At 39.5% G+C, this 13,371-nt stretch overlaps 1 protein-coding gene across 4 annotated transcripts in view; it reads left to right on the top strand.

The window, feature by feature from the left end:
- LRCH1 (leucine rich repeats and calponin homology domain containing 1) overlaps positions 1-13,371 on the top strand; it is a 201,417-nt gene that overhangs the window by 147,912 nt on the left and 40,134 nt on the right. For all 4 annotated transcript variants that reach the window (XM_042971474.1, XM_042971545.1, XM_042971612.1 and 1 more), the window contains exons 8-13: positions 2,496-2,601; positions 4,396-4,523; positions 5,794-5,861; positions 8,239-8,325; positions 12,745-12,834; positions 12,930-12,966. In XM_042971474.1, coding sequence (XP_042827408.1) covers positions 2,496-2,601; positions 4,396-4,523; positions 5,794-5,861; positions 8,239-8,325; positions 12,745-12,834; positions 12,930-12,966 — 516 coding nt within the window. The remainder of the gene's footprint in view (positions 1-2,495; positions 2,602-4,395; positions 4,524-5,793; positions 5,862-8,238; positions 8,326-12,744; positions 12,835-12,929; positions 12,967-13,371) is intronic.

Below are 13,371 nucleotides of genomic sequence, written 5' to 3'. Positions count from 1 at the left end.
CTCCCCTTTTGAGGAAATCTATTGAGATTTTGTGGTTACTGAGTTTTGAAATATAATTCTACTCTTTGAAGATGTAATTAATAGGTCAGTTACCCCATTTAAGGAGTTCTCCTTTGTACTCTGTGTGACTCCAAGAAAGCGCCTTTTGCCTGTTCTCTTCAGGTGTTTGAGGATTAATGTGTAGCTAAGATATTGCATTTTACTTCCTACAACATGCTTTATAAAGCAATGTATTAAAAACTTAGGATACCTTAAAGTCTTTCTAATACGAAACATTTCGAAAGGAGTTTGTAGGGAGAAAAAGAAGGCCAATTTCAATAAAAGAAAATTACTCTCATGAAGCCACATGAATAGTTTACTGTGGTTCCTTGGGGGAGGAAATACTCAACACATTACTTTATAAGTTGTATTTAATTCAACTCCCTTAGCTTTATTAAAACTCATAAGTCCCCTGAAATGTCCCATTGTTTCAGAAATTACTCACCCTCAGCTTATTTTCTATGAAGTTGAAACAGACTCTGCTTTATCCTTTATCTGTTTTTTAAGGATAATTAAGTTCATTAATAAAACATCACACAAAGAACCTCATTATCCTTTTGTTCTCACTTAATATAAGTAGGAGGCTAAAATCATTCAAGGAGGCCAAGGGTTTATTCTGTCCCTTTTAACTAGATGCGTATCTTTGGAATTTTGCTAAGCTTTCAAGAGAGGAGGAGGGTGGAAGGAAGGACCACAGAAAGGATTTTATATTTGACAGTATTGAGTGCATGAATCTTCCCTCGGCCTTTTTATCTGGTCTCACATGGCCGCCTCATTACCTGAGAACACCTCCAAGAAATTTGTAGAAGGAAAAGGATTCTGACTCCTCCTCCAGTGTAGCTTTCTCTTTTCACTTTGTTTGGCAATTATGTTGTCATCTCACCGCTTACTAGGGTTTATCTGGCTCCCCACTTCTGTCTCCCTGTGGCATTTGCAAAGCACATCTCACTCCTTTGGCTGTTGCCATTGTCTGAGTACATTTAGCGTTTGTCTCTAAGAAGTTTAAAACGTGTTTTTCTCAAGATAAACATGCAAAAAAACTGGCGGCTGAATGAATATCTGTTTACTGGATGAAATGCACACTTGTTTTGCACCGGTTTCTAAATGATTCGTGCACGCGTCCAAATGGAAACAAACACTATCCTGAAAGTCACGGCTTCAAAAATTGAGGAACAGCCCACGACTCCCTGAAATGTGTTCTGTGGAGGTTCATGATCCCTGTGATTTGGAAAGCTTTTTACTAAATAGGAACACTAAAATGGAGACATACGAAAGTCACCGAGGCTCTCTGTATTTCATTTGTGACGGAGTCCTAGATTATCTGAATAAACTTCATCAGCTACTGTGAGAAACTAGCTCCCCAGAGACAACTTATTTTGATTACTGAATTGAAGCCTTACTCTGAAAATTGCACGGAACACATTTCCTTTTAAGTACTACAGCCATTCAACACTTTCATATATTTGACGCAGCCTAAATTCCTATATTCTTCAACCTAAAACAGGGAAATAAACCGAAGCTTAATGTTGCACATAAGATGCACTGTAAATAAATGAGGTATTGTCACAGATATTGTCTGCTTTTTTAAAAAAATGTTTTAATGTTTATTTATTTTTGAGAGAGAGAGAGAGAGAGAGAGAGAGAGAGAGAGAGCATGAGTGGGGGGAGGGGAAGAAAGAGACAGAGACACGGAATCCGAAGCAGGCTCCAGGCTCCGAGCTGTCAGCACAGAGCCCAACATGGGGCTCGAACCCACGAACCTGGAGATTATGACCTGAGCTGAAGCCAGATGCTTAACACACTAAGCCACCCAGGTGCCCCCAGATATTGCCTGCTTTTTGTGACGAGCTGCATGAAACCTTACTGTAGTTTGGGAAATGGGTGTTGTCGTCAGATCTCAGAGTATCATTGCTATTACAACGATTGGTTGTGGCCTTTGGGCCACTGTGATATGGACCATATTTATAACATCACACTATATATATGTACAATTATTCCTTTGTTCTGTCAGGTATTACATAGTCCTTCTTAGTGCCCTGACCATTGCTCTTAGGTTGGAAAATGCCATCAGGTACCTGACAAAATTGTAGCTCAAAACATGTACAGAGAGACACTTGAGTGTTAATTCAGTGAGTTATGACAAAGTGAACACACCCATATTACCAGCTGCTAGTTCAAGAAACAGAGCTTTACCAGTACCCCAGAAAGCCCACTCATGCACCCACCCTCCAAGCCAAGAATAGCCATTATCCGGACTTCAAACACCATGGATTAGTTTTGCTGGTTTTTGAACTTACGTAAGTGGAACTGTGCTTTGTATCTGGCATCTTTTACTCAATATTATGTGTTTGAGAATCACAGTTTTGGGTTTTTTTTTTTTTTATCATATAGCATTCTCTTAATCTACATTGAGAACACTTGTCCCTGGAATAAAGCAGTGCACTATTTCTTTTTAGCCTTCTGATGAAGACACGGTTAGCCTCAACGTGCCAATGTCAAATATCATGGAAGAAGAACAGATCATCAAGGAGGACTCGTGCCATCGCCTTAGCCCAGTTAAAGGTCTGACAATGAGTGATGGGGAGAAAGTGCTTGTTTTTAAGTTTCAAATGCTATGTTTGCAATCTATCCCGATAGGGCCATGGTGATAGCTAACGCTTATTGAGCATGTCCTGAGCACCAGGCTCTTTGCTCATCTGTGAAAGTGATCCCATTTAAAGTCCAAAACTCCGAAATTTTAATCATCTCCGTCTTACAGGTGAGGAAACCAAGCCCGGACAGTTTAAGTAACATGCCAGTGATCACACAGCTAGCCAGTAGTAGAGTTGTTCTCGTTTTGAAGATTTATATAACAGTCTTTAAATCCACTCTTGGAAAGAAACTATTGCTATGTAGAGCTATTAGGCAACAACAGCCGTGGTAGCACATGAAATCCCCAAATCTCACTGGCTTAACACAATCCAAATCAAGTCTACACGAGAGTTAGTGATTGGCAGGCAGCTCCCCTCCAAAGACCCACGCTGCTTTCATTCTGAGATTCCACCATCTTTAACACAAGACTTCCAAGGTCCTATTTTAGGGCAGAAGAGGGCCGAATGTGGAGGTTTGCTCACAAGAGGTTTTTAATGGGCTGGGCCTAGGAGTGCCTATCTCTTACAAGCTAGGCTCGGACATATGCCACTTCTAACCACATGTGAAGGGAGGAAATATAGTTGAGATGTGTGCCTAGGAATCCACTTGACTTTGGACACGATAGTTGACCTTAATTCTCTCACCTATAAGTGAGATGGTTAGATTAGGAAATATCTAATTACCTAATTACGCATGGTCTTCTGTAGCTCTAAAGTTCTGTGGTTCTCTAATAATCATCAAATGATCACTAAGCACTTTATGTCCTGCCTACCTTGAAAATCCTAGCAACGTATTTCAAAAGTTGGTGGAAGCCCTCAGTCGATTACATTAGGGCAGGGTTTTGATTTTTTTTTTTTTTTTTTTTTTTTTTACTACTCCTATTTGTTCAGTGACTGTTAAAGAAAATCCTAAAATTTAGTGTTTGCTAATTTTTAGCACATGATTTCATGATAAGTGAATAATACAGAACTAGATTAATATGCAGATCATCTCCCTAACAGTTTGAATATGCCCTCATTAGTGATAGGGGAGCTGTGTGAACCAACTAGTGTTTGCTTTCACTTCATACCTTCAGGTTTTTTTAGTTTAGCACATAAGTTTAGCATTTAGGTTTATCTGAGGTTATGATTGGAACCATACAGTCTCCAAGAAATATCACTGTACTTCATGCAAGAATATAACTGCCTTTTTAGTAGATAATCTTTATAACATTATACAGTATAGGAGGTAGTGTTTTAGGCAAACTTATAATAAAAGAATTCTGTAATTTGTTACCAGTGAGTTTTTTCCTCTTTGTTCTAGAAGTGGGTATTTTGCTAGGGGGGAGTCCTTAAAGGTAGCCCTCCATGATTCTTTTTTGTTTCCAGATCGGGGAGAAGAGATCTGTTTGCTGTTCCATTTGCCTCTTTATAGTTTCTTTCCTCTGTTTCTTGAGAAAGTTATAGGAGATCTCATTGCTTTCATAAGGGACTAAGCCACGAAGAGGAGTTGACTTTCCAGTTCATTTTGGGGGGCTTTCCATTTCTTTTACTTCTCTTCCTCCTTTTCTTCCTTTATTCATCTTTTCCTGACACCGTCAGGGAAGAGAGAAGTGGGGTCACTCAAATACGTCTATAAGAGGTAAGAGAGGAGACTGAAATAGTTAGCCGGTTTTGAGGTTCATCTGTGCTTTGCTTGTCTCTTCATGAGACCGTCTTTTTGTCTTTCTCTGTATTTTCCTGATAGGGGACTTTCATCAGGAATTTCAACCAGAGCCTTCCCTTCTGGGGGACAATGACAACTCAGGAGAAGAAAGAGACCAATTTACTGATGGAAGAGATGTTCTCCGTTCAGAATTTATAACGTATATTAAGGCAAGTTGAGGATCAAATAATTTTTTTTTAATCTTCTTTTGTTTGGCACCTTAACATTTAAGTTCAAGGTTACCAGTCTGTCACCTTAAATGCCAACGTACTTCCAGTGTCCTCAGATTTTTATAACATGGAACATCTTCTCAAAGTTTGGGGTGTGTATTTTCTGACATTAGGAGCTGGTCCCTGTCAGACATAACCGCTCCGTTTGTCTGTAAATGTGTCTGATTTTCTTTTATATTCAGTAATTGCTTGGCTTTCCACCACTCAGTGCATCAGGATAAGTTTGCAAATGTAACAGAATTGCCATTACCATCTAGTAAAAGTTAACATGGAAAGAGATTCACATTCTTTTCAATGCATTCTAGGTGAATACTTTTCTTAGAAGTATGTCCATTGTAAAAAGAGGAAAGTGGAAATTTTTAAAATCTGGAAATGAATGTCTTCTCTTTCTGGAAAGGTCACTCTGAGGCATTTTCTGTTAATTGTTTTATACTTTTTTCCCAAGAACACACACACACACACACACACACACACACACACACACACCCCTCGTCTCACAAACAGTACAATGCGTATTCTCATGTGACTGACAAACCCAACTAATAATGGAGGAATCTGTCAACAGCAAGAGATGCTAAGAGGGTAGTAAGAAATAGAATTAAGCTTTACATTTGTGACTCTAAGTTAACCGGTATTGTGGTCCTGGGTCAGATCTCTTTAATTTTTAATTGTGGTAAAATATCTATAACATAAAACTTACCATTTTAGCCATTTTTAAGTGTAGAGTTCAGTGGAATGTTCTCATTGTTTTGCAGCCATCACCACCATCCATCCCCAGAACCTTTTTTATCTGGTAAAACTGAGACTTCAAACCCATTAAACTGTAATTTCCCATTCCCTGCCCCCCCACCTCCCTTGGGAGCCACCATTCTGCTTTCTGTCTCTATGGGTGACGACTCTAGCGACCTCATATAAGTGGAATCATACAGTATTTGGCTTCTTGTTACTGACTTATTTCACTGAGCATAATGTCTTGAAAGTTCACCGTGTTGTAGCACGTGTCGGAACTTCCTTTTGAAGGCTCGATGACGTTCCATTGTATGTATAGACCATATTTTGTTTATCCGTTTATGTGTAGATGGACACTTGGATTGTTTCCACCTTTTGGCTGTTGTGGCTAATGGTCCTGTGAACATGGACGAGGGCAGGGTTTGACTGTTGACTGTTGATAGCCAGTGGCTCTCAGAATTCCCGTATGTTCTGTCCACAGGATAGGGCTGAGGACTGTGAAGAACTGTTACGGATAGAAGAGGACACGCACTGGCAACCTGAGGGAATGTGAGTATCCAGGGCCTGGTTATGAGCTACCTGTAAAGTTCATGGTTCAAGCAGAAGGCAGCCCTGTCGTGATAGAATTTTGGTCTGCTTTACTTTGGGTAAGCCTGTATTCTCACCCAGTGATATTGATAAGTTTTTCTTATCATTGATAAGTTTTTCTTATCATTGATAAGTTTTTCCTATCATTCCTATCAATAGGTTTTTCTCTGTCAGATGCTTATTGTCATGGTATTGGGGTGTTACGGTGCAAGGTCACACCTCTTCCTTGGCCTTGAGTTTCATCTGATTGGAGGCTGTGGATAGAATGTGATTCAGGAGATTAGATGAAGTTTCTACACTGGAGATTCTAGCTTACTGCCATTTGTCTGAAGAAACCAACAACTGGACCCAGAGCAATACGTAGTCCCGGTCACTCTTTACCTAGCCTTCAGGTTCAAGAGCTGAGAAAACCGTATACCTCTCATGTCTCGGTCCTGTGTCTAAAATTGTAATAGCTAACATTTATTAAACACTCCATGCTCGGCAGTGTTCTAAGTATTTCATAGGTAGTAACTGATTTCATCTTCACACCAATTCTGTACGGTAAGTTCTATTATTATCCCCCATTTCACATATGACAAAACTGAGGCACAGAGAGATCGATGATCTTGCCCCAGGGTTACAAAGGGCTGGCATTGAACCCAAGGAATCGCACATCACATGGATATCCCTTTAACTCTATTGCACATAAAGATTTACTTGGCCAGCTTTACAGGGGAGGGCCTGAGTCATCTATCATATGATGAACCATTTCCAGGGGAATTGAATATGGACCATGTGGCATGCAGTAGATTTTTGGTTCCCAGGATTTCATTTTCCATGATCTGGCATGTGGGCCTGGACCTTCCTTCATATCTTGTAGGAGACTCCCCCTTAGTGAGTCTTTATTATATTAAAAGGTGTTTCCACTTAGGGGAGCCTAGGTGGCTCAGTTGGTTAAGCATCCGATTTCAGCTCAGGTCATGATCTCACGGTTCGTGGGTTCGAGCCCCGCATCGGGCTCTGTGCTGACTGCTCAGAGCCTGGATCCTGCTTCAGGTTCTGTGTCTCCCTCTCTCTCTGCCCCTCCCCTGCTCATGCTCTGTCTCTCTCTGTCTCAAAAATAAATAAACACTAAAAGAAAATTAAAAAAAAAGTTTTTCCACCCAGAGAAACACATTGACCTATATTCTGTAGTGGAGAGCAGGAACCATGATCAAATATCTCTTGACCTTTAAAAACATTGCTAGGTACCTTTCACATCACTATCCTGTATTATCTATTCATTGAATATATTTCTGTAATATCAAGGAGTACTAGCTTGATTATAGAATCAAAGAATTATAGGGAAGAGATTTTATAGGGAGGGTGTTCTTTTAAACCACAGTGGACTCTGGAACAATGAAGGAATTGGGGGCACCAACCCCAGCACAGTTAAAACCTGTATATTACGTTCAACTCCCCCCCACCACCTGCCAAATTTTACTACTAAAAACCTACTGTTGACCAGAAGACTCACCAATAACATAAACAGTTGATTTGCCTATATTTTGTATATGTATTATATGATGTATTCTTAAAAACATACCTAACTTTGTCTGAACTTTCTCAGTATTCCTAGGCTATGCATTTCATCTGTGAATTTTTTCAAATTGCTGCAAATCTCTAAAAAATTTTCCAATATATTTTTGGAAAAAAAAAAAAAAACAACCCATGTATAAACGGACCCATGCAGTTCAAACCTGCGTTGTTCAAGGGTCAACTGTGTATAAGGCTTTGGAAGCCCCATTCTAAATCTTCTATCTAATCATTCTCAACCCTGCCTGTGGAGCCCCAGTCTCTGGCTTGGCCTTTTTGTTCAAGTGCCACAGATGATTTTGCTGCCTAAAGAGCCTGCACTGACTGAGAACCACTATCCCACAGCAAAATCCCATATTGTATGAAAGCAATAAAACCAAGCAAGCCACACTGGTAGCACTGGAGTTGGAAGAGGCAAAAGTATTGCAGGCCTGCTGCGTCAGGGCATCCCCCCAGGGCTCAGGAAAGCACAGCGAGGGAACCACCCAGAGAGCACATCGCCTTGATTTTATAGAGGAGCAGATACAGGCCCGTGGGCATTGAGACTTTGTGTGAGCTGCTATTTAAAAGCAGAGCCAGGCTTCCCCCACCCAGTAGCTCCATTTCCACCACACTCTGGTCGTCTCCTCTGCGGGCTACTGACACACGTTCATTATGAGGTGGAGTTTGTGGAAATCACTTTTACATGTTAGATGCATTTTTATAAGTGTGCTCTTAAGAATCTAGATAATATCCATGTTCTAGTAATCATTGTCACTCTTATGCTTGGTTCATGCTACAGAATAAGTTCATCCAAAGACCAGGATGTGGATATGGCGATGATTGAACAGCTGAGGGAAGCGGTAGATTTGCTGCAAGATCCCAACAGGTACGTGTGTCTTTCCTTGGCCCAGGTTTCATGTGAGTATATCGTCTCGCCTTTAAAAACATCTGTACACAGTTTGGGCTCAGTCTAACCCCCAAAAAGAAAAGCTTTTGCAAGATCCATAAGCGTCAGAGTCACACTTCTGGAGTGATGGAGATCATCCCCCCCTTTTGCTACCCCTTAATGAAATGTATTCACCCTTCATGAACTTCATATGGGAGGTTTTGGCATAATTCTTAGAAAATAGCAACACGATGAAAATGCACATTTGATGTTGCCTCAAGTTCAACTCCTGACTTCTGGAAATACCAAGGAGATTTTCCAAAAATGAAAGAATTGTTTTATCAAGTGCTATCGTATTTATTTTGAGATGCCAAACTTATGTTACCTAAATAATATATTTCTAAAGATTGGGGTTATGAGATAAGTTTTTAATTGAATTGGCCATTGTCATCAGAGGCACAGAATGCAGTGGATACATTTTTTGGTTTCTTAGCAAAGGATCATGGAATTCCCGTGAACAAAATATTTTTCAGTAAGACAATATAGCCAGTATCAGGTATTAACTACTTTATCACTAGGAAAATAGATCCAAAGCTTATTCCTGGTAAACTGTTTATGGGTCTTGTGGACTTAAATATGAAAATGATACGGTCTCGTAATATGGTGAACACAGAAATTATACCACATTTTGGCAATTCATGAAAAGGGTGGTTAGCAAGTCCCAGAGTGCCAGTAATGGCTCACCACCAATGTTGCTTGGCCCTAAAAGAATAGTGATGGGTCAGTGTGTTTGGCTGAAAGTCTTTAGCGATTGATTTGAAAAGCATTTCAGTTCTGTAGACATTAATTGAGTGCTTAGAGATCATGGGAAGATCTACTGCGTGCACCTCTGGGGATATAAAGATGAACAAGACACAGCCCTTGCCTTCTAAGAACTTAAGCTATGGTAGAGATGGCTTTGAGTAGCTATTTGTACGTGTAATTGATTTAGGTGCTTAAAGTGATAGGCTCCAGTGAATTCCTGGCCGCAGATGGAAATGGGGGGATGGCGGGGCTGGCCTCCCTGAAGGCTGGGGTAGTTCATCTGGGCCTTTAATTACATTTCAAGGAAATTACATTTCAAGGAAAAAGCAAACCCTGGATTGAATTAAAAGCTTAGGCAAAGGCACGGAGGTCAGAAGGAGTGGAGCAGGCGTGGACTCTACCTGGGAGGCTGGGGTCTGGCTGTTTCCACCTTTTAAAAATCTGGGTAGTACTTCTGATGCACAGCCAGGGCTGAGAAGCTGTGGAGGGACAGTCGGAGGGGTGCTGAGGATGTCTTCAAATGCTGTGTTGAGGAGCCCAGACTTTATTTCGTATATAGAGGGAGGTGGTGGTGCTTTAAAAGTACGATTATTCATGTTCCTAATTCTCCCTACTGTGTGGCTCAGAGCCTGGCTTATTCGTGAATGCCTAATCAAAGCATGTTCTTTAAAGAGCTGCGTTTCACATTCTAAACCAGGGAAGTCGGTGAGAGGGTGGGAAACAGGGACAAGAGGACACGTGTGTGTGTTGTGTGTGTTTGTGGGAAATTATAAGGAATGGGGAAGCAGCTCATCTGGGGGTAAAGAACAGATTTTGGATCAGCCAGCCACAGGTTCTGAACCCAGCTCCAACACCACTAATGTGGGTTAAGATATAACTATACTGCACGCCAGTTTCCTCCTCTGTGAGATGGGATCCACGTACTTACTTTTTAGGATTGTGAAGATATGAAATAATTTATAAACTGCTAGTAGGAAGGCAAATTAGCAAAACCATTCTAGAAGACATCCTAGTAGTACATGGCCGTTGTCTAAAACATATGTAAACTTTTTGAAATAAATTCTAAAAATGTATCCTAAGGGATAAAGAGATACGAACAAAGATTATGACGGGAAGATATTTTTATAGCAAACTATTTCATTTGGGGAAAATGAAATAATGTAATATTTTAGAGATACTTAAATATAATTTGGTCCTTTATAAAATGGAATAGAACATGGCTGATACAATGTGTTTTTTTAAATTTTCCAATATATTTTAGAATGCTCATTTTAGGGACACCTGGGTGGCTCGGTCGGTTAAGCGGCCGACTTCGGCTCAGGTCATGATCTCGCAGTCCATGAGTTCGAGCCCCGCATCAGGCTCTGTGCTGACAGCTCAGAGCCTGGAGCCTGTTTCAGATCCTGTGTCTCCCTCTCTCTGACCCTCCCCTGTTCATGCTCTGTCTCTCTCTGTCTCAAAAATAAGTAAACGTTAAAAAAAAAAAAGAATGCTCATTTTATAATCACTTTAAAAGTATATAAAATGCAAAGGTTTGATCCCAGTTATATAGACTGAATTAGGTCTTATTTGTGTCAGAAACAGAAAAAAAATTAAAACTGGAAGGAAATATATTACTGTGGATGTTTTTCTGTAGGTATTTCTAAATTAGTATTTTTTTTTATACCTTTATGAATTGTAGACCCTTAGCAGCAGGCACTGTTGTAGTTCTTTGGCAGGTTATTTGCAGTGGGTGGTGAGAACAGTGTGAAGGAACAGCGCAGACTGGTTAGATATGAGCACCAGGTTTCTGGTTATCTGAGATGGGGAACCAAGAGGGCCCCAGGGTTGAGGAGGAGGATGTTGTGGTCCGTATAGGATGTGCCAAATAAAATCCAAGGTGGCAATGTCCATTCTGCTGCTAGGAGTTTCGTTCTGGGGCTTCGAGACTTAGATTTGAAAGTCATTTCGCAAGGTGCTGCAGTAACAGAGCTGTATAATGAGGATGAGATTCCCAAGGCTAAGCGTATAGATGGGAAGGGAACATGAGTCCAGAATCGAGACTTAAAGTGTGACATTACAGAGAAAGGACCCCCCCTTGGGCTCAAACTTAATATATTATTTCAGTACTTGTACCTTTTGCATTTTGTATCACGCCCCCAATAAACGTTTCTTACAAATTTGAGATTGATTAATATGTGAACCACAAAGTGAAAAAGAACAGCCTCGTTTGGGGGAAATAAAAGTGGCTGGGGAATGTGGGCCCGGAGCCCAGTAGTGAAGATCTCGGTGACCTGGAGGAGGGTTCCCAGCTCTGGGCCTTAGTTTCGTCATCCTTCATGAGAAGTGCGATGAACTGAGGACCTCAAGATTCCTCTCTAGCTTGGAAACATTTGAGGCAGTGAGTTGCCAAGAATGTAGAGCGAGTGGAGTGGTGGGTGTGTGCTCGAATTGCGAATTGCGGAGGAAAACAGCCCTGAGTAACTTTCCAAGAGCTAATTGATTTGCATCTTTATGGAATGCTATTTTAAAATTGTATCATATTGTAAAACTTTATATGGCTTTCATTTGCTGCCTAAAATAACTCACTACTTTGGCTGCTTTAGATCTTTGTTGTTCATCCTGAATAATTATCATGATAGGACAGTTCTAACTTATAATAATGTTTCTGTGAGCCAGTATAATAGCGATAAAGAAAGGGTCACTGTTTCTATTAAGAGAGGGCTCTTCAAGAGGTCACTTATTTCTAGCTGCTTGGGACTGAATATTAATAATAAAAATACACATAAATATTGGGTTTTTCCTTTATCTCATATTTCATAGGTCCAAACTTTTTGTTGTTTGAGTTAAACCACTGATTATAGGATTAAATGTTAGAGCTTTACCTTTCATACAAACTTAACATCAAAAAAACCTAGTTGAATATTGGTATCATATTTTGTCTTTATCTTGGTTTCTTTTTTAAGGATTTCTGATTATAGAATTGACAGCATTTTCAATAGGGCATATATAATATGACTCATCCCTACCTTTTACAGTAGCCTTGTAACTTACATATGACTTACAGAAATTCCTGGTTTTATAGATCTTAAACAGAATTCAACTCTTAAAATTGCAGAAATTCAGAAACTATCTGTAAGGCAATTTCAGAAATAAAATTGCATATCAAATTGCTTATGAATTCTAATTTTTTAAAATGAGAGTACTAGTATATATCAGAGATATCTTCCTATTAAAACAAAATGCCCTTCATACATGTAACATAATATAGTACTCTTAGCAATTTTATTTACCTCTATAAATTAATCAAGTTCTAGAATAGAATTTTGTGCTACCTATGAATATTATGACTTTGGCAGAAATTGCTATTATATTGCAAATAAGTTGTATTTCAGTACCAATAGCAGATAGAAAATGATGTTCAAATTATATAAAATTTTGCACATGGTGGGAAAATACCATGTAGCTTGAAATTTCTACCATAAACCTTTGAGTACTTAATCTAATGATAAACATAACTTTTTAATATACTAAAATTATAAACTAAATATGACCCAAAGCATTGGATTTATTAAAATCATAGAACCTACGAAAAGTTTAACTAACATGCTAACATCTTTTTTTCCTACTCTTTAGATTAAGCACAGATGTTTCAGAGAGAAATGTTGTAAACTTTTATCCTGTGGAATCAGCAGAAGCCTTAGACTTACAAGATTCTGCACTAAAGTATGTTGACCTTTTTGTAACTAAATGTATTTTCTCTTTCTACATTGAAGTATGTATGCTTTAAATTCCACTTTATATCCTTTTTTTTCCTACAGTGGTCAAATACAGCTGGAGACCTCTCCCGTTTGTGAGGTAAGGCTGCTCTTGGACTAACCAGAGCTCCGTGCAGTCCTCTACCATGGAATGGTGGCTGCCGTATTCTACAAAGATTTATCATTGGGATAGAACAGTCATTGAACCAATATTTGATTTTATGAATGGTCTGTTTTTCTAATTTTGTATATACTTCTGCCTTATTTAGTTTTCCTGTGTATTATACTTCCATCTTCCATTAAAGATGAGGGTCGGCTATTTCCATTAAAATCTCGAAATTTCTTGGGTCAGATGGTCTTGCTGAGCCAGGCAGTAGCAACTGAGATCCCTAAGGAACCCCTAGACATCAGAAAGCGTAGGCCCATTAATTGCAATTTTAGAGCCAAGAAAGAAGCCTCAGAAGTGGCCAGGAGAAAATAAACTACAAAAGACTTGAAAGGCAAG

This window comes from Panthera tigris, chromosome A1 (assembly GCF_018350195.1).
Source record: "Panthera tigris isolate Pti1 chromosome A1, P.tigris_Pti1_mat1.1, whole genome shotgun sequence".
In the NCBI taxonomy this organism is placed as follows: domain Eukaryota; kingdom Metazoa; phylum Chordata; class Mammalia; order Carnivora; family Felidae; genus Panthera; species Panthera tigris.
This window is presented reverse-complemented; position numbering and strand designations above follow the sequence as displayed.